A 24,661-nucleotide genomic window follows, 5' to 3' on the forward strand; every position below is an offset into this window, starting at 1 on the left:
CCAACGCTATGCCAGGGGTTCGAACCCTCAACCACCTCAGTTATCGTACCCATTCTTCTAACGTCAGAAGGTGCGGGTGCATGTGGGCCTGAACCGGCCACGTCCCCTTTGTTGGCAGGCACCACACCTCACACAGCCGTCTCTCGTGTCATACGTCAACACCAACAGTGCATCGGTTGAACATTAAATTCCGCAATCTCATCTGGATAAATAACTGCGCGCCGGCTAATCCCTGAAGCTGCATGGATGAGAAACGGGGTTCTTTGCGTACGTACGGGCGGGTTTTCGCGCGGGCTAGCCTAACATGACGACGCAACTGCTCGCCAACGAGTTGGCGAACCTCATACACGAGAGCAAGAGGAAGCATAATGACTTGAGACAGGTACGCTTGCAGCGCATCGCGTGACGCTAAATCGAGTTATATCATGTACGAAAGTGTGCTGATACTCCGTTGTAGGCGGCTGAAAAGTCTCTTGAGGAGCTCAAGCAGCTTGGCAGCGTATCTGAGCAAGCAGCCCCAGAATGTATGCGCATTGTCAAAGCCAAGCTCTTTCGAATCCGTCGTCATCTAACCATTTCGTGTGTCCAGTGCTCTCGCAAAAACCCAACTTTGTCAACCCCTTCATCATAGCATGCGGGACGAAAAACGCAAAGTTCACCGCCATCGCCATTGTATGCCTCCAGCGGCTCATCGTCGCCAAGGCCTTGCCCAAGTCCAAGCTCAACCAAGTCCTGGAGGCGTTGATGCAGGCGTCTTCTGCTGGGCTAGATGTTCAGCTCAAGATTCTGCAGGCTCTGCCGTCTTTGCTGCAGAACTACTCTGCCGAGTTGAATGGGAATTTGCTAGTGACAGCGTTGAACATTTGCTTCATTTTGCAAAGTAGCAAGAATGCGATTGTGAATAATACAAGTGCCGCAACGCTGCAGCAGTTGGTTGTTTCGGTATTTGATAAAGTTGTTTCAGAAGATAGTAAGTTCTTGGTTTGCGGGGGACGCTACAATACCTATTGATGGCTGACAAGTTGCTCAGAGAATGGACCAGATGCTCCGGTGGTTGGTGAAGCGCCCTCTGCGGATGGGACGGTTCAGCTTCGTGCAGCGGCTCTTGATGCATACAGAGTAGGCTATCTCATACAATTCCGAAGACGAATGTAGCTGACCGGCATGGTAGATCTTCAACGACCTATGCCTCATGACTGAGAACCAGAGACCCGAGTTCTTGAGATTCTCGAGCCTTCCACAAACCTTCGGGCTGGAGCTGATTGAGTCTGTCATAACAAATCACGCCTCTGTATTCACTACACACGCTGAGCAGGCCCATATTCTTCGCGTCAGAGTAATGCCTCTCATTGTCAGCGCTCTCAAGGGCAGGCCTTCCTTTGCTACCACAGTCAGGCTTGTCCGCATTCTGTACACAATGCTGCGAAGACACATCGACATTTTGCCAAAGGAATGCGGTGACGCTCTGGAAATCCTCACACACCTACTGGACCAGGATTCGGCATTGTGGAAGAGAGCACTCTGCATGGAAGTATTCAGAAGCATATTTAGCGACTACGTCTTGGTGCGAAAGATATTCTCCCTGTATGATGACAAAAAGGGGGAGAGGGATATCATCAAGACACTGGCAGCAACCTTTGTTAGGCTAAGCACAGAAAAGCCTGCAGTAATCGGGCTTGGTCATCAGTCTACCATGCCAATGTCCGATCCGTCGACAAATCTTGCTCAATCCACAGATCAGGCGATGCTTGAGGCCGGCATGAGTGGCATAATTAGTAGCTCCATCAATTCTGAAGCTTCAAACACGGGCATCAGCACTCAATGGAGCTCTATTAGAGTACCTTGCATTGACCAACTTGACAAGACCGACCCGCCGTCCATCCCCGAATCATACGTCTACAGCCTGATTCTGTCGTGTCTCTCATCTTTATCTGACGGTTTGGCCAAGTTTATCCTACCCCTTACGGTCCCTAGCGAGAGCCGCAGCCGCCGCAAGGCCTCGAAGCACGATTCTGGTCGAGACTCTCCCGCGTCCTCTGATCTGCCGGAGAAGAAATTAGCAGGCTTAGAACGGACAGCTTCTTTTAAAAAGAATCCGGTTCCCGTCAATCCGCTTCAACTTAAAGATCACCCAATGTACCCGGACATCAAAATTTGCGCCGCCATTGTTGATGAATGCTGGCCTGCCATTCTTGCAACGTTCTCTACATTCTTATACGCTGCTCTCGATTCCGAGTATTATCACAGCCTGGTGCGATCGTTTCAGAGATTTGCCCATGTATCTGGCCTGCTGCAGCTTACTACTCCTAGAGACGCCTTCTTGTCAACACTGGGCAAGTCTGCTGTGCCGCCTAATTTGCTCACTGCTTGTATGAACTCGGGCCAGCCCAAATCTGTGGCGCCCAGCACCCCGTCTGACACGGCAAACACACTCTTCAGCAATGCCCGTGGTCTTTTAAGTGTTGAGACATTAACACCGGCCTCTCCTTCAGCAGAAAAGCAACGGAATGTCTCCTTTGACGCCGCCGCAGTGTCGTTGAACACTCGGAATCTGCTCTGTTTGCGAGCCCTTCTCAACCTCGGGATTGCGCTTGGCCCAACCTTGGGCTCAGCATGGGGCATCATCTTTGAGACCTTGCAACAGGCGGATTTCGTATTGTTTGCCACTGGCAAGGCACCTGGTCGAACCCCGTCCATAGGCCGCGGAGCCGAACACGGCGGTGATTCCGATTCATTAATGGCCAACTTTAATAATGAGATAAGATCTGTTGAAACTGCTGCCTCGCGATTGATCGAAAGCACTGTTGACTTCCCCAACGCACCTTTCGTCGAAGTAGTCGAAGCGGTGTGTAATCTCCTAGAGCAAAACCTTCCAGAGAAACCGGAAGCGGGTGACTCTGCTTCTCCGTCACCCATCGAGTCCTCGCAGAAGCAGCTTGGCCATGGCCATCGCCGCGTGTTGAGCTTTTCCACCACTGTTTCTGCATCGCCAAATCAAGAATTTTTGTTCGCACTGGCCAAACTTGGTGAAATCGCGAATGTGAACTTGGAAAGGCTTCTGATGAATAACCCAGCGGCATCGGGTTGGAATATCTTGACAAATGAGATCATCCACGCACTTGATTCCCCCATTCTAGGCGCCCATGTGAGGGTTAAAGCTGCAGAGACGCTCTCCCGCTTTATCCTCGAAGCAGCTACGGCAACAACGTCGATACCGAAAGACAGCAGAGGTTCGGTGCAGCTAAGGCTGCTTTCATCCTTGCGGGATGCACTGACAGCTCTTAACCAGAACGCTCGCTCTGCATCAGTAGCCAGTGTGGCGACAGACATTGAGGTTCACAGAATCATCCTGGAAGGTTTAAAGAGTTTGGTCGAGGGCTGTGGTGAGAGCCTGGTGAGTGGCTGGGATATTGCGTTCGACATCATTGGCAGCGGATTCGTGACCTCGAATGCTATTCAGGAACGTAGACGGCGTCCAGAGGCCGGATTGCTCTCCACACGATCACCCAAGCTGACTCGATCGGCGTTCGGCTCATTGCAGCTTATTTGCTCGGACTTTTTATCCTCTCTTCCTAATTCTTGCTTCTTGATTCTGGTGGATACGTTGTACAAATTTTGCTCCCAGGACGATGATCTTAACATTGCGCTAACGGTGAGTTTACATGGTATATTTTCATGGGCGTGTGGTGTATACTGATAAAACATTGCAGACGGTTACCTTCTTCTGGGTATTGTCGGATTTTCTGTCTGCAAAAGAAAACTCTCTAGAGATCAGAGCGGATCTATTGAATGGATCTGACGAGTCCGAGCTAGAAAGAAAGGCAGCAGATCACACACAAAAGGGCTCAGATGCTGCCTTGTGGATGCTACTACTTCTCAGATTAGCCACAGTCGCCTCGGATGAGCGTCTTGACTTGCGAAATTCGGCCATTCAAACATTGTTGAGAATCTTTGATGCAAATGGCGGCCGCCTTAATCCAGAGGCTTGGTCAATATGCATCAAGTCGGTCATTTTCAAACTTCTTTGTTCCCTAGAGGAAGAACTTGACGCCGCATCTAATGATGATGTAAATGAAAGGGACAAAGTGGACTGGCACGGCACTGCTGTTGTGGTGCTTGATGGCATTTCCGGCCTTCTTGCCAATCACATCGATGTTCTCACAGCTCATCCGTCATTCAATCAGCTTTGGCGAGAACTTCTTGGGCATTTTGCCACCTTGCTTGATTTCAAGGTTCTTGAGATCAATACTGCTGCTTTCAAGGCCCTGAGTCATGTTCTCTCACAAACTGGAGACAACAAGAAACCAATCTTCAATAAGATGACGGTTGAATTCGCGTGGGACTTGTGGTCAAGGGGCATTCCGACCTCAAAGGCGGTGGGCGACAAAGCAGAAGACAATCAGAACTGCTTGGTTGCGTACGTCGCGGCACTGCGAGATGTCTACAATCTAATTCAAGAAGATTTGACTGTTGAAACTGTAAGACGCATGCTTACCTTGTTGCGTCAGACTGTGGAAGAAGCTTCAGTTAGTACACATGTTTCAGACATTGAGCATGCTACAAGTCTGCAGACTCAAACACTTGCAGCTGTTCAAATGATCCGAACCGATGTGGAAGGCGTGATATCAGCCGTGATCAAACAAGTGTCAGAGTTTGTCACATTGGCGTACAAACGAGAGCTTTATGTCTCTGGCTCGAAACGCACCTACGTGGCCATGTCCAAGGCCAGTATGAAGCTTGTCGAGACTCTCATATTGAACCACGCGTCTGAGAAGGACATTTATAATAGTGGTGCGTTTTCGGATGCGCTGTCAGCTCTTCACAAGCCAATTGCTTTGAAATACGACTTCCCCATCTCTACAAAATCAGTCCAGCCTTGGAGACTAGCAACCTCGTCAGTGCTGTCCATACTGGAGGCTACACTCCCAAAAATAAGGGCGCTAGGAATTCCCAGCAACACTGTTCAGGAAATCTGGGTTGCCGTCGTCGGTGTGGCAGATGGTATCCTCAGTGCGGAGTGCGATGAGAATGCCGATGGAGCATCCTTTGACGAGGACGAAACATTTGACATTTCATCGTTCCGCAGCCTTCGAGCCCTCATAATTCCATCTCTTGGCGCAGATGATATTCCCGATAAAACCAGAAAATCGTATGCCGAGAGCCTCTTTAAGAATTCCATCATTCACAATTTCACACATACAGAACAAGAATTCCCAGACAAAGAGGACAAATATGGCCTACACTCCCTTTACGCGCCGAGGCCAGGTCGTACGGTCGCAATTCCGCCCACGCAACGGAGGAGGATGGCCTACGTTGCTTTCGACGAGCTCTTCTCCTTGGTGTCCGCCCAAGACCCTGTAGAGTCAACAGCCTTCGAACCCATGAAACAAAAATCAAGGAAAAATAAACAAGTTGAACAAGAGGAAATGGTATCCACACTTCGAAACCGCATCGCCAGCATAGCAGCACCATTTCTCATTCTCCGATGCGCACTAACCATTCGCGCCTATGTCGCTGACCAGCCACTACGTGGACAGATGCCACAACCACTCAGTCAGCGCAAGGAACTAGTCTGGACATTGACGAAGCTTGTAGAGCTTGAAAGCCGTGGTGAGGCTATTCCTTCGCTAGAGAAGGCTAGAGGCGAAAGAAGGAAGCACCTTTTGCGGCTTTATCCCTTGTTGGTAAGAGCATTAGGCGTCGGCGGAGATGACACGATCTTGAGATTACTGGGAGAGGCGTTGGAGGCTGTTGGCAGTGAGTTGGGGATCATTTAGAATGCTGGATGTACGATAACATGCAGGCTTGTAGCATTTAAGGTATAAATAAAGCATAACTGACGGTTTACTCATCAACTATAATCACTTTCATGCAGATGGGTACACTGAACATGCGAATATGAAGTGCAAGTCGTCGTCTAGGTTGTCATCTACTTAAGTAGCAAATACTAGAGAATTGCGGGGCAATCCATCCCCGCCATCCCACTATCGCGGGGGTGGTATCAAACCTCCAAAGGCGAAAAAAAAAAAAACGTACCAAACCCCGAAAATCCAACCTCAACGCCCAACTCTCTCCCACCAGCTAGCACCGTCCCCGCCTCACAATGGGCAAATCGTCCAAAGACAAGCGCGATGCGTACTACCGCCTCGCCAAAGAACAAGGCTGGCGCGCCAGGAGCGCTTTCAAACTCCTCCAGCTCGACGAAGGTCCGTCACGTCTTCCCATGTCCAAACCCAGTCACACACACACACACGCACACGCGGCTAACGTCCCCAGAATTCAATCTATTCGCCAACGTCTCCCGCGTAGTCGACCTCTGCGCCGCGCCCGGCTCCTGGTCCCAAGTGCTGTCGCGGGTGCTCATCAAAAACGAGCAATTCGGGCTCAAGTCATGGCAAGACGGCGAAGCGCACCTCCGGCGCTCCATGCTCTCCGTGCTCCCGGCATCCACGACGCCCGGCGGCACGTCGGCCGTCGAGGCCGCCATTGCCGCGCAGCACGCGGCCTCCCGGCCCAGGGACGACGTCAAGATCGTGGCGATTGACCTGCAGCCCATCTCGCCCCTGGCGGGCATCACCACGCTGCAGGCGGACATCACGCACCCCGCGACGGTGCCGCTGCTCCTCGGGGCGCTGGACCCGGGCCGCGACGCGCAGCGCGCGGCCGAGGGCGCGGCCGAGGGCAAGGCCTCGCACCCGGTGGACCTGGTGCTGAGTGACGGCGCGCCCGACGTGACCGGCCTGCATGACCTGGACATCTACGTGCAGAGCCAGCTGCTTTTCGCGGCGTTGAACCTGGCGCTGTGCGTGCTGAAGCCGGGCGGCAAGTTTGTGGCCAAGATCTTCAGAGGGCGGAACGTGGACGTGCTGTATGCGCAGCTCAAGATCTTTTTCGAAAAGGTGGTCGTGGCGAAGCCGAGAAGTTCGAGGGCGAGCAGTATGGAGGCCTTCATCGTGTGTTTGAACTTCAGACCGCCCACGGGATTCCATGCGAGTTTAGAAGAGCCCCTGGGTGTGGGAGAAAGATTGGACAAGATGGTCAAGGAGAGGGAGCTGCAGTTGCCTGTTGTAGCTCACGCGGCCATGCAAAATCCGCAGACTGGCGCATGGGATTGCACCCCAGCATCGGTCATGGGTGTAAATGCCCTTGATTCTTCTAGTATCACGGAGCTCGAAGTCTACGACGAAACGAAAGATGGCGACGGCAGTGGCAATTACAACAACAACAACAACAACCAAGGCAGCGACAGGAGTACGCGATGGATTGCGCCGTTTGTCGCTTGTGGAGATCTATCAGCCTTCGACTCTGATGCATCCTATCTGCTCCCTGAGGACCATGTCTCTCTGGATCCTGTCCAGCCTCCCATTGCGCCACCATACAAACGAGCCGTTGAACTGAGAGCTGCACAGTCCAAGGCCGTACGCTAAAAAAAAAAGAAAAACTGCTATGCTAACGTTGATCGAAATTCCGGGCCGATGCCAATTGTTCTAAAAAGAGAACAGTAGAGATGGGGAGGAGGCATAACAAGCCATACGGACGGGTCATTGACGCGACGGTTTTTCCGCACTGTCTTTCCATTCTCTTCCTCTTTCCGAATTAATGCTCATCCGGAACGTCCTTTTGACCCTTTCCTCCCATCTCCAACATGACCATCCCTGCTGAGGGGCCCTTATCAAAATCGACCGCGCCGAGAGTGCGCTGATACATGCGAGCAGCAGCTTTGTCACTGGCCATGAGCATGAGGCCACGAAGATTTGGCCACTCGTCAACAAGCTCCTTCAGAGCACGCATCATCCATGAGGCAAGGCCTCGACGCTGGAACTCCTCGATGATAAAGACATCGGTGAGGTACGCCAAGCTGACGTAGTCTGTCACAATGCGAGCCAGACCGATCATTCTGAAATCAGGGCCGTTATTCATGTATCGAGGCATGCCGCCATTGCCTAATTTGAAGAAAATGAAAAAGGAAAGGTTAGACAAAGGGTCCAAAGACGGTTCTCGAATGTCATGTACTTGCTCTGTTGATTTTCAGAGATTGTTGGGCACAAACTTACTCATCATCTCTTCCTCAGTGTCTGGGACATAAAAGACTGCCAGGGTGAGACAGTTGTCAAGCATCTTGCGCATCTGGCTAAGCTCGAGGGGATCGTTCCACCACATAAGGTCCGATTCAAACACCTCGTTCACGGCTTTGGGGTCGAGGAATGTCTTGTCGGTAGTGAGGAAGAAGTTGTCTCTGCACCAGGAGCGAGGTGTCCCCTCTGGCTGAGCAATGGTGCCTCGAGAACCCATGATGTCTGGTCTCGTTAGACGATGCTGTGTAAATAGACCTGATAGCTGGAAACCAAGCAAGCTTGGCGCCTCAATTGCTTTATGATGGAGCACTCGGGCTGCGAAGGTGGCTGTTGAGGTCAAACGCAGGTGGAGTGAAGACAGCACACAAAACCATTGTCCAATAGAAGTTGTTTGCTCTTTCCCCAGGTTATGGGCGTGATCATAGAGATGAGTAGTTGTGTATTATAGGTGTAACGGTTCTTGTGGGGTGATGGAGAGGAAAGAGAGTGTGGATGGGAGGCAAGATCTGACTTGAGAGATTCCAAGATCCCATGTGGTTTTATTGTGTCAGGGCGGCAACCTTCGTGACTCGCTAGGCGTGCCATGCCTCGCCTTCGGTCCCCACCGATCGTACAAAAGCATCAAGTGTGCCAGTCGGACGGCCTGGCGAAGCATCATGGACTTTGGTGCTGCCTGCCAATGCCAGGCTTTGTTTGGCAAAGCACAACGGTTACATACGGCCCCATTACGTACTTTTTGGCCCTGTGATTCGAGTCAGCTGCGCCTCTCCTCCACAAACTCTTCCGCCCGCCCTCCCCAGAAATCTAGTAAATCGAGTGCCCCCTCCGGGGAGAGCACCGGCGCTCCGTTGGCCGGCATTGGGGCATCTGGAGCGCTACGTCTCCCGAGTCGGTGACGGCGGTAGGTGGTTGGTCCGGCTCGGTTGGATTTGGTGTGTGTGGGGTAGCACGATGAGACAAAGAAATGCGTGAATGTTTGGGGTAACGAGACGTAGCGAAGCTTGCTGAGCTCTGGCGACCTGGGGGAGCCGTCCTGGACCGGACCATGCGGCGATGGCGTGGGTCAGGTGGACAGATGTGGCAGGTCGGCGAAGAATCCAAGTATCACAGGTCCGTAACTCGGGCTGCGCGTCTGCCTAGTATTCTGCTCCAATGCTGCTCCCATTCTTCCCCCACGGTGTTGGGAAGGTCAATTAGGCTAGGCCGCCAAAGATCGAGGGGTGGCAGGGCGATGGAGAACAAGATTACAGTGCTTGATTCGATTGGGCGGACAGTCGTCTTCGTTTCTTTCAGACGTGAGTATTGAACTGTGCTCTTGCAGGTGGTGTGCTTGCACGGTCTCAAAATTCGAAATTGGCCCAACGTTCTCTTGCAGCGGAGTCCTACGGACGAATTGAAGAGGTGTGATAAGATGATAATCAGCTGGTAGTTATACGGAGCGGCGGCTATCACAAATGAAATCAGCGTGTTGACAACATCCTGCGTCTGTGTCGAGAAATTCGAGCGATTGGCGGATGCAGGGAGCAAATTTTTTCCATTTTTGGGGGGGCTTATTTTTGTTTTCTCCTCCTTACTGCGTACTTTGAGATTGAGATTATCTACCCCTAGTTCCTTCCTTCTTCCCTTCCTTCTTAACCTCTACTCGGATCATCTGCCGGAATCTGCTGTGCTCCTTCCGCTTTCCACCAGAAGCCCCAACCAGCCCGTTGTTGCCAGTTAAGCGTAGTCAGGCGGGGCGACAACTCAGACCTTGTTCTTAGCCTGTCAACTGGCGGCAACATGGAGAAGATGGCAGATACCGTCTGGCGGATTGGTTCTCAGAAAATTTGAACGTTTAAGTTACTTAACCTTGGTCAGAATCGTCTCCTTGCGCCTGCACTTCTCGCCGGGATTGTCGATGCTCTTATCCGTCAGCCTCTTCTGACCATTCAGTTCATCCAACCGGAGGCATTGCCTGAGTGGACTGGTTACATCATCTTCTCGTACAGCAGCACTGGTCGAGCCTATCAACCCTTGTCCTGACATGACCCTTTCCCAGTTGTCGTAACACGACGTCTTACTAGCAGAGAGGGGCGGGCAAGAAATGCTGCAGAGAGACGTCTCAAGCTTTGAAGTTACTTTGGCTGTGGGTGAGTGGAGGGTCCGGCGTGTGCCGTCTCATGGTGAACATCAAGCGAAGGAAAAAGGAACTTTGGAAGCCTGGCGATTCTCTGGCCCACCCATCCTTGACCCCAATTACCATTCTGGGAAGTAGTCGTGAGAACCTGGATGACGATCGGCTTCCGAGTCTCTTCAACTACCACCTTGTTTATGCAGCATTTCTCGATGTTTTCACCGGTTGGGTACGACATGGACTTGCAGAGAAATATGCAATCTTGACACTCCTTTACGCTCCGGCTTGTCTGGAGTTTGTGTATCTGCTGTAATGCACATCACGGCACGCCCCTCTTGTCCTATCCAACCAAACAGCCACATTCATGTTTTGGACCCCGGCTATATGGTCCAGAGAGGGAGCAACACATGGTACAGACAAAGAGCCTGGACCGAATGTCACCCCAAGACTCCCGCAGGCACCAACCGCCGATTCCGGACGTGTCATGGGACCGGGCCGTGATCTCGAGTGCCGGCACAAATCCATTGCCGACGTAATGAAATTGACGCAACACGGATTGAATAACTGCCATGTGGTCAAACGCGGAAGGGTAGAAATATCTCCACCTACCACCAACATACTCCGAGTATGATAGTGTCACAGAATATGCAAAACATATCCATCCATCGCCAAGTGTATGTTGGTGCATTTAAGCATCATGAGAATATAACTTGCGGTATTTCGCATCCGCATTTTGACATTTTCATTATACAGTATGCTAATATTCCATAACAGTCTATACCAGCTAATGTACAACATCTTCGGCCCATTACGTCACTGCTTAGGCAACTAGGCGTGTTTAGAATAGGCCAAGTCCAGCAACGACACCGGCAGCCATCCAGGAACCCAATACTACTGGACCGGCTGTCGGAAGGCCGGCAGCCGCGCCGGTGCTGCTTATCGTGGTGGGTTTCGTGGTGTTGGTCATGGCCGCTCCCCTGCTTCCGGAGCCTGATGGTGTGCTCGTCACCATTGCTGTTTTTGAACCGGTCTCTGACCATGCAGAGGCTTCGGTGGTAGCAGGCACTTCTGTGCCAGTGATTCCAGGGGAAGAAGCAGCGGTAGAGCTTCCAGCAGCAGAGCTGCTAGTGGTCTTGGCCGGGCTGACAGTAGCCGGAGCGTGGCCAAGAGTCTTCGGGTTGATAAACGAGGGCGAATAGGTCTCGGTTCCCTCATAAGCTGCACATCCCGGGACGGTTGTCTTTGGAGGGGCCCGGCCGCCGCCACAGTCGAGAAATTCGCATAGCTCGCCAGATCCTGGAACGTACCAGATACGAGTTGCGAAGGACTGGCCACCGGGGTAGGCACTAACTGTGTCGAAGTATGTGCATCCAACGAGATCTGTACGAGCGAAGGCCAGAGACGCGAGGCACAGGGCTCCGAGAGCAAAGGAATGGGGACCCATTGTAATGGGGATGGTAGCACACAAGTTCCAACAGGGAGGCTCCTGTGTATTGGAGATGTGTATTGGAGATGTTGGCTCTTCTACAATGCAAGACAGAGCAGATGCGCGCCGGCACCCGAGTGAAGGAGTGACAGGTAGGATAGATCTGAAGACAAAGGACAATGCTACAGCAATGGGCACAAAGAGTGGCGGATTTGGGGTTCAAAATCGAAGCGTGAGGCTAAGAAAAGGAAAGGGGCTTGCTCAGTTTTGTACGCTCACCGTCAGCGGGTCACGGTAATCTTCAGCCGCAACTATATTGGGTAGTGCCTTGAGCTAGTACTAGCAGTAGGATCACTTGTGATTCGCGAAACCTTTTTTTTACTAAAGATTTGACTCACGCTGAGGTTCTCACGTACTATCTCATGACGGATCTTTGAAGATACTTGGATGCTTAGCATGCTTGGTCGTGGCATTAGATTATGGCAAAAGTTGCGCGATACTACGGGGTGATACGGAGTATGCTTTCGACAACTGGAGTAAATTCGCCGAAATATGTAGTTCTTTACCCTGAGATGGAGCAGAACAGCTAGCTGACTTGGAAACACCAAAGTTGGGGACTAAGGGGTGAGCTCGGCGCGTTGAAGTACATCATTGACGTCGCGTAGCCGACCGAACTACCCTATGCTGATTCTGTGAACAACCCAGAGGGACATCTCTCGAGACTTCAGCTAGCCGACGCACAATAGCACAACGGCCTGGATATTAGCACAGAATCATGGTCTGTCCAGAGCCTAGAGAACGAATACCAATCTCGCTCATTGATGCATTTGACACAAGAAACACGCACGATCACAGAGGAATTCATTCAGATTATACAAAAAAAGAAATTGAAATTATATCTGAACTAACTGAAAAACACAAGTCTCGAAGATTAGACTCTCCCACGGACACCGCAGGTCAACTGGCGTATAGGAAAAGCGAGGAAAAGCGAGGAAAAAGACCGGAAAACAATAAAACTTTTATGTCTGCGCGCCAGATTGCGAGAGAGCAATCTTCTTCCAATGATCACGTTCCGCCTCAAGTTTGGCAATACGATCCTCCAGCTCATCCAAGCGCTGAGCCTTTCGCTCACGCGACTTTCGAGCTGCGAGAGTATTACGAGCTCGCTTCATGGCAACGGTATCACGGGGGTCCTCGACAATGATAGGTGGCAAAGGCTTGTCTCGCTTGCGCGAGCCGACGCCGGCAACGGAAGAATGACGACCACTGCTTGTGGGCGAGTTGGTAGCCTTCTTACGGTTGCCAGAGCCAGAACCAGGACCGACAGAGTCAATGTCATCCGACTTCTGGGCAGGTGAATCCTCCAGCTTCAACTCGGGACCACTGTGGCTAGAGTCCTGAGGGAACAGGGGGTACCAAGGATCGCCAGATGTCTCGAAGTCTGCACTGCCAAAGTTGGGAGAGACGTCATATCCATCAAAGTCCGGAGACTCGTTGTAAATGGAAGGAGACGTCAGGGCAGTAAGAGCAGATGAATTTGGCGCAGACATGAAGGGATCTTGGACGAGCAAATCCTGAGGAGAAACAGTGCCCAAGTTTGAAGTGGAGCTTGACATGCTACCACTGAAATCCATGACGGATGGGGCCGCTGGAGATGAGAATGCCGTGGAGGCACCGCCTTCGAAGGCGGTGAACTCATCCAGGTCTACGTCTGCCGCGTTCATCATCTTGGCGGATTGATGGACACTACCGATGCTCTGATTGAACAATGGTACAGGGGGCCTGGCAGAACCTTGCTGATGCTGTTGGATATTCTGCTGACTGCTCAGGGAGACGGAAGACGACGGGGCCGATGAGGCGTAAAACTGATTCGTGAAACGGTTGGCGTTAACTGAAGATAATGATTGGTGTCCAATAGCCTGGAGTAGTTGGGCCACTCGCTGATTCTGGACAGCTGAAGAAACAAGCCTGTCTCTGCGATTGTGGTATGAATGACGGCGCTGGCTGGACAGCGGAACAGAAGACCGATTAAGGACTTGACGGGGCTGAGGGTTGTCGAACAAGACAAAATCCTGCTGATTCTCGACGGGGCTCTGCAGTTGGTGCGCGGATGGTGCCGGCAGGGCTGATGGGGAGTTGGGAAGCCATGTTGATTGAGTATCCGTGGTGAAGACTGGAAAGTCTTGGGCCGAAATGGTGGCGGTGGTGAGAGGAGAACTCGAGCTGATGCTTTCTATAGCAGTGCTGAAGTCCAGATCAACCGAAAGGTGAGCTGAACGGGGGGAAGATTGAGTGGGGTAAATGTTGTTTATGTCTTGAGACGAAATTTTGACGATTTGTGGGGGAACTCTCAAAAAGAGGTAGTTTACAGCATCTTGAAGGCCGCCTGAGGCGTTGATCTGACTTGTGACTTGTGTGGTAGAGGAAAGATTGGGGGTGGAGGAGAAGAAGAGTCAGACGTTGGGCTGGGCGAGAAATTTGCGAGGTTTTGTATTTCTCAGGCAGCAAGCAGCGGAATGCACGCGTCCACGGGTGCGGTACCAGGTGGAGCCGGCTGAAAGCCGCATACAGCCCTAACAGAGCTGCGCGCACAGCCGTATTCGAGGCTGTTAAAGGCGTGAGGCGCCTCGCCAGGTACCGCGCCCTTTCGGTTCCAAGCGTACGGAGTACAATTCGTACGTCCAATACGCTAGCCGGTGGGTCCGACCGGTGACTCACACTTTTTTCGCATTAACCGTGTTGAGACTGGCCGTCCGCGATGCGGCAGCGCGACCCATGGCGCAGCACGACTCCTCCCGTCCTGGCATCAAACGGCAAGGTGCTGAAAGCCGCCAGAGTTGGTTGTGTATCTCTCGATTGCTTGCCCCAGCACTCTTGCGATACCTGTCGTGGGCTTTGCCAACTGTTCATGTGTCGCACACAACCCAGACGGAGGACCGCAGTCCTACCTGGCCGCCTTTGCTGCGCCGTGGTTGCAACCAGCATCTTCCCAAGAAAGCAGATGCCGAAACCTTTCAGCTCCGCGCCCACCTCCACCTGCGCTCAATTGACTTGCATGGTCCCGAAAACGCTCGTGCTCCTGGTCGCTGGCGCCTTTCCGTAATACGGAATACGCGGGGTGGAGGAAGCAAAACGCGAAATTAGACACGCACCTCCTTGGAATAGCCTGGGGTTTCATTGGTTCATGAAAGCCATCGCCAGTGATGGCCCCGTTAAATCAGCGCAAAAACTTCTCTAAAGAGCCATCAGAACTAATGCGAAAAGACACAAAAACACATCAAAAGTGGCTTGGCTCGGCCAGCCTGAGACGCTAGGAATACATCGAAACAACTTGACAGAACTGGATAAAAGAGTGCCCTGTCTAAATGCCTCGGGGGGTGGCTTTGGGACATTCGGAAGCAGGTGATAGGCTCCGTCTCAAAAGTGAGGCTGGTTGGTTTCATTGATAATACATGCCTAGTCTCCTCTTGTGCTCCGTAACTGGACGAGAACATGGTTGCATACGCGACCGATCTAAATCGTCCTTCCCTATCCCTCTCATCCCGTTGTCCTGTCTGACAGAGCCTCTCACTCCGCCAATCCTTCGAGGAAGTTGTCCGCCTGCCGTTGAGCCCGTCGCGTGCCCATGTTGCGTCGGCGCTTTTCAATTTCTCTACGCCGGGCTTCCTTTTGATCCTCACGAGCCTGGCGCTGTTTTTCAGTTTGCTCGCGTTCTTCTGCCAGCTCCTTCATTTCCTTGGTCCTGGTCTCCTCGTCTTTGCTGAACTTGAAGAAGCCAACGCCCTTTGTCCGAATCTCACTGTCAGCGTCGTAGTGCTTCTGGTCCGGTGGTGTTGCACTACGGTCCCGCTTTCGAGCCAGCTCTTCCATCTTCTCGGGGTCATCCGGATTGAAAGCCATTGCCTGTACAGCATCCCCGTAAATCAGGTTCGTAGGCGCACTCGGTCGCGCGGACATGCGCTCGAGTTCTTCTGCGCCCAGTAATCCTCTCCGCGCTCGACGCTCCATCCGTTCCCTTTCAGCCTTGGTCCCGCGTCTGAGTCGTCCGAATTCATCCTCGTACTCAATCACATCGTTGCCATCATCTCCGTCGTCGTCGTCAGAGCTTGAGCTTGAGTAGTCTTTCCCCTCAACATTCTCTGCCCACTTCCGATCAAAGTCCACCAGAGGAGCCGCCTCATTCTCTTTCGGTACGTAGTCCCCTCGTTTCATCGCTGCATAGAGCCGCGCCTTGTCTTCCATTTTCCGCCTCGCACGCGCCAGATTTTGTGTCTCTTCTTCCGTTCCGGCGACTTCCTTGAGTACCAGTTTGCCATCATCCTTTCGGGAGCTCTGCTGCTTTGGTTTGCTGCTTCGGAATATATCGTCCTTTGGTTCCTTGGAAGGCCTAGTACGTCCCGAAGTCGATGTGGATGATGTGGTGTTTGACATGAGTGAAGTCAACTGTGCTGTAAAATCTAGAGAAGATGGAAGTGCCGTGTTCTTCTTTTGCTTCTTGGCAGGCCGCTGGCCGTACAGGTTTGGATCTTGAGGCATCTTGTATATAGCCTACTATTGTCCGGCAATGCAAGGTGCCGATTGCGACTATAAGGATATGTGAGACTGATGTATGTGTAAGGTTGTGCGTTCTCCTTGAAGATGCAAAGAAAATAGAAATCAACAAATCCGGCGCTAGGCTCAGCTCAGGTTCGATGCAATGAGCCTTGGGGTGCTAACGCTTCATCTTCTGACTCGTAGCATCAGATATGCTTTTGTCTGGCACATTAGGATCCTTCTGGTCTGGAGACGGAAATTTTGCAACTTGGAAGATGAGATATCTTGGATGGTCATCTGGTGTTGGACTACAAGACGATAGACGATAATTTAACCCAGCCACCGCATTAGCCACAAGTACGGAGTAGTTATGTATACATACGTACTTCCGTGCCTAGCCACAGTCTGCCCCTCCACTCCAAGCCCACAACGATCACGCCAAATGCCTTCCCCCGCTATCGGATAGCAGAGAAATTGTCTCCTCACACCTGGCTCTACCAATAACACCTTACAATATGGCAAGTGCAAGCACGATTTTCATTGCCGTGATTGGTAAGTTAATGGAATGTGAATTCTAGTTCCTAGTCGAATGCTAAACACCAGGCGGATGCAGGCGCTGGTGGGGTGGGAAAGTGCTTCTTGACCCAGCTCCGAGATCTCGCCGTCCGCCGACCGTCCCCCAAGTTGAGTCTCTGTTACATTGCTACTAGTCGCAAAGCTCTCTACAATGACGATTACTCGGCTATCAACTTGGACAACGCAATAGACGTTCTGGCCGCTTCCTCCAAGGCTCCCCCTACTCTGACCGACCTAGTTGCCTACCTAAGCAAGGCACCTGGCAAAGCCATAATCGTCGACAACACAAGTTCCCAAGACGTTGCTGAAACATACCCCGCGGCTCTGAAGGCTGGCGTTAGCATTGTGACCCCAAACAAGAAGGCCTTCTCTGGATCATATCAGTTGTGGCAGGATATTTTCCAGGCTTCCGCCGCTTCTGGAGCCAAGGTCTACCATGAGTCGTCCGTTGGCGCCGGCTTGCCCGTGATTTCGACTTTGAAAGATCTTGTGGAGACTGGCGACGAAGTCACAAAGATTGAAGGTGTCTTCAGTGGTACCATGTCATTCCTCTTCAACTCCTTTGCTCCTCTCACTGGTAGTGGTGGTAAGTGGTCAGAGGAAGTTAAGAAAGCCAAGGCTCTTGGCTATACGGAACCCGATCCTCGAGACGATCTTAACGGCTTGGATGTTGCCCGCAAGCTGACCATTTTGGCTCGTCTGGCCGGCTTGCCCGTTGAGTCACCAACCTCCTTCCCGGTGGAGAGCTTGATTCCCAAGGAGTTGGAGTCTTGCTCCAGCGGCGACGAGTTCTTGGAGAAGCTTCCATCTTTTGATCAGCAGATGGAAGAGAAGAAGGCATCCGCTGGGGACAAGGTTATTCGATTCGTTGGCAGCATCGACGTCGGCGCCAAGGATGTCAAGGTTGGTCTCCAGACATTTGACCCATCCCACCCGATTGCTGCCCTAAAGGGTAGTGACAACATCATCAGCTTCTACACAAAGCGGTACGGAAGCAACCCTCTTATTGTTCAGGGCGCTGGCGCTGGCGGAGATGTTACCGCAATGGGCGTAACTGCAGACTTAATCAAAGTTATTGGCCAGCTTTCCTAAACAAATGACAGACATCCCAAAAATCCTAAAAGGAAAGAATGTTCTAAGTTGTGCGTGGAGAGTAGTTGTATCATTTCTTGCGTGTCCTTTGTCCGCCCAGCGTTGTCACGCTTGTGGAGGACGTGGAAGAAGTGGCCGAGGTCTTCATTGTGCTAGAGCTTAGCGACGTTGACTGGCTGTTCTGGGGTTCGCTTCGACTCGAGAGGTGCCTCCATACCCACAGAGATATGTCTATGGCAAGGAAGAAGAATAACGGTAAAATAAAAATGGTGCCAATAAATGCCTATTTCCAAAAGCGCGAATGTTAGAGCTAGACCACCGTGAGTATGAGGTGTTGGACGCGCATACGCATAAAGCTGAAATAGACCGAATGACAAAGGAAGAAGACTGAGGGACGAAGAGGTGACTCAAGTCCCAGGAGCCTGTCTGTACAGGTTCAGACATTATTGCTGCTACGTGAAGCAAACTATACACAGTGATGGTCGCGATACAGCCTACGAGGTACGCTCCCGGGGCGTGCAGGAAGTGTTGATCTTTCGTTGTTGAGGCTTGCGGTTTGGAGACGACGCAGGAGAGGTGATGACATGTCTGGCTGCCGGGTCAAGCGGGCGCAAGGAGATATGGCGCACCACTTAAAAGAGATGGTGTGGGCGGGAGTCCGTTTTCACCGCCTTCCTGTTTGGCACATTGCTTGACAAAGTCGGCGCAAAAGTGCTTCTCATGACCAGGAGCTCAATAAGATATCTATTACCTAGTAGGTATCTGTCTATGAAAGCGATTGCACGCAGCACACGCAAAAGCCGACAGGGAAAGCCTCTCAATATGCCCGGGGCACCAAATAAGCGGCAAAACCGCCAGAAGTTCAGCCATGCCAAGGATCAAGCTGGTGTCGCGAGACTCCCACGGAAACGATTTTATCGACAGCGTGCTCATGCCAATCCCTTCTCAGATCACACCCTTGAATAGTATGTTTACTGCCTGAGTACTACTTCGACTTGTCGGATATAATACTTGTAAGTATCGTGTGCTGACTTCTTTTTGCAGCCCGTCATCTCCGGAGGCAATGGACTGGTCATCGTACTATCCGGCATACGTAGCAGACACCCCCCCAGCAGAATCGACTCACCCTCAAAAGTTGACAAAAGACGTGGAAGTTGTGGACATTGGATGCGGCTTTGGAGGTTTACTTGTCGCACTGGCTACTCTTCTACCAGAGACCCTGCTGTTAGGTATGTGTACTCCCCATTTATTGTGGCTGGATGAGGGCATTGCGTGAGACTAATCTAACTTGCAGGCCTGGAAATCAGAACAAGTGTAACACAGTTTGTGCAGGAAAAAATATGGGCACTGCGGGAGCAAAATGAAGGCAAACTATACCAGAATGCCGCCTGTATACGAGCCAACACTATGAAGTTTCTCCCCAACTTCTTCAAAAAAGCCCAACTGAGCAAGATCTTCATCTGCTTCCCCGACCCACACTTCAAGGCCAGAAAACACAAGGCCAGGATTGTCTCGACAACATTGAACTCGGAGTATGCTTACGCCCTGCGACCTGGGGGTATTGTATACACCATCACAGATGTGGAAGCTTTGCACCACTGGATGGTGCAGCATCTGGATGCTCACCCCTCATTTGAGCGGGTTTCCGAGGAGGAGGAGGAGAAGGACGAGTGTGTCAAAGTGATGCAGAATGAGACGGAAGAAGGAAAGAAGGTGGCGAGGAATAAGGGACAGAAGTTTGTAGCCTTGTTTCGGCGCATCGAAGACCCTCCGTGGGAGTAGGCGGGTGAGAAATTGTCTCTTGTCATTCCCGGAAATTACGCAGCTTAGACGGAGGGGACAATGGATGCCCAACATGAATGCTCAAGTACACTCGACACCATTTGCTTTGGCTGTAGCCAAACGTCTGCATGTGCGGTCATTGTGCATCCACCCTGCAAAAGTTGTCTCGCAGTGCTTTGTAGTTTGTTTGTGTGGCAGGGCTCGAGAAGAGTTGATGCCCCAATGAAGGTACCCAGGTCTGATGCATGCATAATGGTTGACCCGTTGACGGAGTACGGAGTAGGCGGTACGTATACTCCGTATGAAGTACCTAAATACTTCCCTGGTTCTGACAACAGCACTAAGACAGTTTGGGCAGAAAGCTCCTGTAGCTCCAGTGGTCCTCAGCATTATCGATAAGAGCACTGTTCTGTCAGTAAGCACTGAGTACTTTGTACGTAGTCTGGAGACAGTGCTCCACGCCCTTTATCGCTCCAGTCCCTTGGTTTCAAGTGTTCCCTGCAACCACTCGAGATACCCCTACGACCAGACCCCTTCAACACTTGACCTCCACAAAGACCCTCGATCCCTCATACTTGGTAACCAGACGGCAGACCATGCTGCTCCATCGTCTGCAGCTCTGGCCATGGCCCTAAAGCAAAGAGATGTGGCTATCGCTGCCGTAGCTGCCTTCGTTGCTTGGGGTTATGCTGTGAGCTGGTTCTCCGTGCTACGATGGGCCGGCTATGCATTCGTCGCCGGCATCCTCGTCTCCATTATCGGCCTCGTCGCAACCTTGCTGTTGACTTCGCAGCGACCTCAACGGAAGCCGTATCAGCTTCCTAGGGCATCTTTTCTCGGTGCTGGTCGGTGGAAGAAAGAAGTGTCCGCTTTGAGGAAACGACAAGCCTACGAGAAGCAGAGACTGGAGCTGGGGTGCTCACCGCATGTTCTTGATGCTGTCGATGGCCTGTTGGACCTGATTCTTCGCGACTTTGTGTACAGTTGGTATTCTCATATTAGCCGGAACCCGGTCTTTCCCAACGAGGTTGATCGGGCAGTGCGCCTGGCAATTACGAATCTGCTCGAAACGCTGCGTCACAAAGATCTAGCCGAGATTGTTACGAGCCGACTTATCCCCATTCTCACGGCGCACTTCCGCGATTTCTACGATGCTGAAAAGTCTGTGCGAGGCAGAAAGTTAAACCGCTCGGTTACGGAATCTGAAGAGCTGGACCTTGCCATTGCTTCCAAGTACAAAGATGGAAATTTACACCCTGCTGCCTCGCTCTCTTTTCCGGATACCAAGATGGTGCAGCAAGATTATCTACGGTCACTGGCCGAAAGAATTATCCCCAAGGTGCTGCCTGAGAAGATGCTAGCTAGCCGATCTGTGTCTATCATTATCCGGGAGATTGTCAGCTGTGCTGTCATGTCTCCCGTTCTACAGTTATTGTCAGATCCCGATACTTGGAACCAAGTCATGGAAAGTTACGGCCGTACCATGTTGCAAGACAGATCGACAGTTCGCAAGCTCAGGGCAGCTCTTGATCAGCATGCATCACCAACACCTCGGACGGTGAAAATGGCACCGGCTCCCCGACTTGCACCAGGCGATAGTGAGCGCAAGTTCGAAAAGTTTATTCGGGCCATACGAAAAGTAAACAACTTGTCAGATGCACGCCGTTTCCGCAGCGAGGTCGCTAGTCAACTAAAACGAGATTCGCTACAGGTGAACCAGGACCCGGCGTATTTGCGGCGCCTGGAAATGGGCAAGCGATTATTGGATCAAAGGGTTCAGCATCTGGCCGCTGGTGGCGATCGACTGCCCATTTCATTTAACCCAGCACCTGCGCCCGCTGCTGCTGTCACCTCCAAGTTGGAAAATGTCTCTCTTGTGGAACTTTTGAGAGACGCATCTGGACTGTCTTATTTCATGGAGTACATGGACCGGCAACGTTTAATGTCTCTTGTGCAGTTCTGGCTCGTGGTTGATGGGTTTCGAAATCCATTGGAAGACGATGGTCAAGAGGATGAAGCAGCCTCCTCCAACCTATCCATGTGGTCCGAGTCTGATCGAATGGACCTGCAGCAAATCAACCGAGCGTATCTGTCGAAGCCTGAATTACATGTCCCAGACTCGTCGCGCCGGGAGGTTCGTCAGTTTCTTGAAGCTGGAAAATCTGCAACGCCGCTGCAATACCATCGAGCCAGGAAGTCTATTCTAAAAGCACAAAGCGCAGTGTTGGAGGAAATGCAGTCGCAACACTACCACGGTTTCAAGAAGTCTGATTTGTACTATAAGTGCCTTGCGTCACAAGAGTCGTCCACCGCGAGCTTGGCGCCGCCCCCTTTACCCCCAACTCATCCACCTACAACCCGAGCATCGCAATCTTACCAAGCCAAACCAAAGCCGGTTTCTCGACTTGCAACGTCGGCTTCCAGCTACACCACCAGGCGATCCGATTCCGCATCGGACCTGCGGGGCATGGACGGCAACTCCAACGGGCCAGATCCTCTGACGCAGTCTCGGCGGTCGCTGGATGAGCCTGGCTCAGCACCACTGTTTGATGACGAAGATGTAGACAATGATGGGTTAATGGACTCGGTACATAGTGCTGGTGAACCTGAACCACCGCTACAGGTGACCCCAGATACACACGTTGTTCAAGCTGTCGAAGAAGCCCTGAACAACATCATGGATGATGACCGTCCTCAAACTGCAGAAGATCTGCGAGCCTCGCTATTTGGAGACGCTGAAGACGCTGAAGGAAGCTTCTTGACGAGCAATGACCGCGAGTCCAATCGGGACTCAATCGATTCTGGACGACCCGTAATAGCCGCTAAAGATCAGGAGAAGCCTAGTTTGTCGTCCTTGGGTTTAGTGAGCGCGGCGTCCAGAATCGGCGTTTTTGTGGATGATGATTTGTTTGGAGATGAAGATAAATTTCTCGCAGACGAGGTTGAAGACGCCGAAGAAGGCAATACCGACAAAGACGAAGACGAAGAGGTCCATGAAGCAGCACCGGGTGACCTCGGTCTTGCTGAAGCTATAACTGCTTTGACCAACGATATTGACCGTCTAGTTGCGCAAGAAGCCATTGTAGACTCGTTGACGCGAAAGGCTGAGCTCACAAACAACACATCCGAGTTGCGAATTTTGCGCAAGTCCAAGGCAAGCTTGCAAAGAGAAATTCGACGCAAGGAGCTTCAACGACAGCAGTACGTTGTTCAGGAGAGTGACAATAGTCTCTACGGCCGGTCTTCAGTCAAGATCAAGTCAATTCAAGTTGGAAGGGAGGACGATGGCAGAGAATTTGCCATGTATGTTGTCGAAGTGCAACGGAACGCTGGTGAGCAAATGCCTGCCGCATCATGGATAGTCACGAGACGATACAGTGAGTTCCACGACCTCCACCAGAAGCTACGATCCAGATACCCGTCAGTAAGGAATTTGGATTTCCCTCGCCGACGAGTTGTCATGAAATTCCAAAGCGAATTCCTCCGCAAGAGAAGAGAGGCCCTGGAGAAGTATTTACGAGAGCTGCTTCTCCTCCCCGAAGTATGTCGTAGTAGAGAACTTCGCGCGTTCTTGTCCCAAAGTGTGATTACCCCTGGACAGGATATCTTGGACCGCGAAGACAAGAAGGACATTGTGTCCAGACTTTATGACTCCGTCGCGGATGGCATGGACGATATTTTGGGCAATATTCCCGTCTTGGACCAGATATCTGTGGCTGGTCAGAATCTCATTGCCGCCGCCACGAACCAACTTAATGCGATGCCACTCAACGTGAATGAAGAGGCCTTCCCGGCCGCAGAGGCGGAAGCGGAACTGAACGCATTCGAAAACAAGGAACTGGAGCCTTTTATCAAGCCCATCTGCGACATCTTCTTGGAAGTATTTGAACTGAACAGAGGAAATAATTGGCTTCGTGGGCGCGCAGTTGTCGTGGTCCTACAGCAACTTTTGGGAGGCACTATTGAGAGGAAGGTGCGCGACATTGTCAAGATGCTGCTGCAGGACGAATCTATTCTGCGATATATTGCTCTGGTGGAGGACAGCATGTGGCCCAACGGGGTATTGCAGCGCGATAGGAAGCCAAGATCCGAAGCGCAAAAGAAGAAGACTCGCACAGAGGCAAGTCTCATGCTGGCTACACTTGTGCCGGACTTGGCAGGGAATGTTGTTGGCAGAGCGAATGCGCAAACTGCTAGTCGGCGTATCTTTGCTACATTGAATAATTCACGGCTTAAGTGAGTGGTTTTCCTGATTATGATGAAACGGCATTTAAAATTTGGTAGCTTTTTGTATAGATACTGACTTATTTACACCGGACAGCGCGCATTTAGTATTTACAATGCTGGAGGAAATCATATCCATCATGTTTGAGGATTCTTAGCCGGCGAAGCGACGTGGGCAAGGTGATATCTGAGAAGAGGGGGGGTTAATAAAACGAGTCATGACACAGGAACCGGCGGCGGTCTGGTTGAATTCAATGAGTGGTGTTTTGTAAGCATGGCGTGGCACGGCGTCTCGAGAGGCACAGTGGGTTTTCTTTGGTGAACAGGTGAGTTGGGAAACGACGTCGCATAAGTAGCTGGCGATGATGGTGCGGCTTGGTTGTTCAACATGTCAATAATGACTGAAGACTTGTTCGCGGTGTGTTTTTATGCCTGTGTTAATTTGTGTCAATTTGATGGTCACCAACCGCTCTTGAGACGATGATGCTCATCGGTTACTACCCACGTATGGAGTACAATGTATTGACATCAAATCGACCAGTGCCCACCAACTCGTGCGCCAGCCAGTAACGAGAAAAGCGGAATCGCCTCCACCATGATGCGTTTTTGCCGACTGCCACCGCCCGGCTTAGCGTCCAATGTTGGGCCTCAGCCTCAGTGTCGCATTCTGGCAAGGAAAAACAGGTTCTGGTCACTTGAACACACACCACACACACCACACACACGCAGGACACAGACACACGGGACACGCAGGCAAGGCAGCTTTCCCAAGGCTTCTCCTCACTTGAGCACCTCTTGGTCTCTTGACCTCTTGACCCCCCCCCAGGCCAAGTTCGCAGC

The 24,661-nt window shown here is 51.7% G+C and overlaps 6 protein-coding genes across 6 annotated transcripts; 3 read left to right on the forward strand and 3 right to left on the reverse strand.

Annotated features, from left to right (window-relative positions):
* Positions 1 to 304: 304 nt before the first annotated feature.
* On the forward strand, positions 305 to 5,777 carry MAA_02052 (endosomal peripheral membrane protein; the record flags this gene model as incomplete). The annotated part of the gene is made up of 6 exons (XM_007820050.1): positions 305 to 382; positions 458 to 524; positions 590 to 970; positions 1,031 to 1,119; positions 1,172 to 3,652; positions 3,711 to 5,777. The coding sequence occupies 6 exons, from the start codon at positions 305 to 307 to the stop codon at positions 5,775 to 5,777; spliced, it is 5,163 nt and encodes a 1,720-aa protein (XP_007818241.1).
* A 5,249-nt stretch (positions 5,778 to 11,026) lies between these two features.
* On the reverse strand, positions 11,027 to 11,632 carry MAA_02049 (uncharacterized protein; the record flags this gene model as incomplete). The annotated part of the gene is made up of 1 exon (XM_007820047.1): positions 11,027 to 11,632. One exon carries the CDS (start codon positions 11,630 to 11,632, stop codon positions 11,027 to 11,029), a length of 606 nt encoding a protein of 201 aa, XP_007818238.1.
* A 1,001-nt stretch (positions 11,633 to 12,633) lies between these two features.
* MAA_02048 (Basic-leucine zipper (bZIP) transcription factor) lies at positions 12,634 to 14,391 on the reverse strand (the record flags this gene model as incomplete). Its single annotated transcript, XM_007820046.1, has 2 exons — positions 12,634 to 14,017; positions 14,333 to 14,391. The coding sequence occupies 2 exons, from the start codon at positions 14,389 to 14,391 to the stop codon at positions 12,634 to 12,636; spliced, it is 1,443 nt and encodes a 480-aa protein (XP_007818237.1).
* A 790-nt stretch (positions 14,392 to 15,181) lies between these two features.
* On the reverse strand, positions 15,182 to 16,150 carry MAA_02047 (uncharacterized protein; the record flags this gene model as incomplete). The annotated part of the gene is made up of 1 exon (XM_007820045.1): positions 15,182 to 16,150. One exon carries the CDS (start codon positions 16,148 to 16,150, stop codon positions 15,182 to 15,184), a length of 969 nt encoding a protein of 322 aa, XP_007818236.1.
* A 512-nt stretch (positions 16,151 to 16,662) lies between these two features.
* Positions 16,663 to 17,815, forward strand: MAA_02046 (uncharacterized protein; the record flags this gene model as incomplete). The annotated part of the gene is made up of 2 exons (XM_007820044.1): positions 16,663 to 16,699; positions 16,761 to 17,815. The coding sequence occupies 2 exons, from the start codon at positions 16,663 to 16,665 to the stop codon at positions 17,813 to 17,815; spliced, it is 1,092 nt and encodes a 363-aa protein (XP_007818235.1).
* An 822-nt stretch (positions 17,816 to 18,637) lies between these two features.
* MAA_02045 (RGS-protein) lies at positions 18,638 to 23,979 on the forward strand (the record flags this gene model as incomplete). Its single annotated transcript, XM_007820043.1, has 7 exons — positions 18,638 to 18,780; positions 18,860 to 19,044; positions 19,110 to 19,593; positions 19,780 to 19,883; positions 19,936 to 20,008; positions 20,039 to 23,833; positions 23,919 to 23,979. 7 exons carry the CDS (start codon positions 18,638 to 18,640, stop codon positions 23,977 to 23,979), a joined length of 4,845 nt encoding a protein of 1,614 aa, XP_007818234.1.
* Between the last annotated feature and the right edge of the window lie 682 nt (positions 23,980 to 24,661).

The sequence above is a fragment of the Metarhizium robertsii genome (assembly GCF_000187425.2).
Source record: "Metarhizium robertsii ARSEF 23 chromosome Unknown MAA_Scf_1, whole genome shotgun sequence".
Classification (NCBI taxonomy): domain Eukaryota; kingdom Fungi; phylum Ascomycota; class Sordariomycetes; order Hypocreales; family Clavicipitaceae; genus Metarhizium; species Metarhizium robertsii.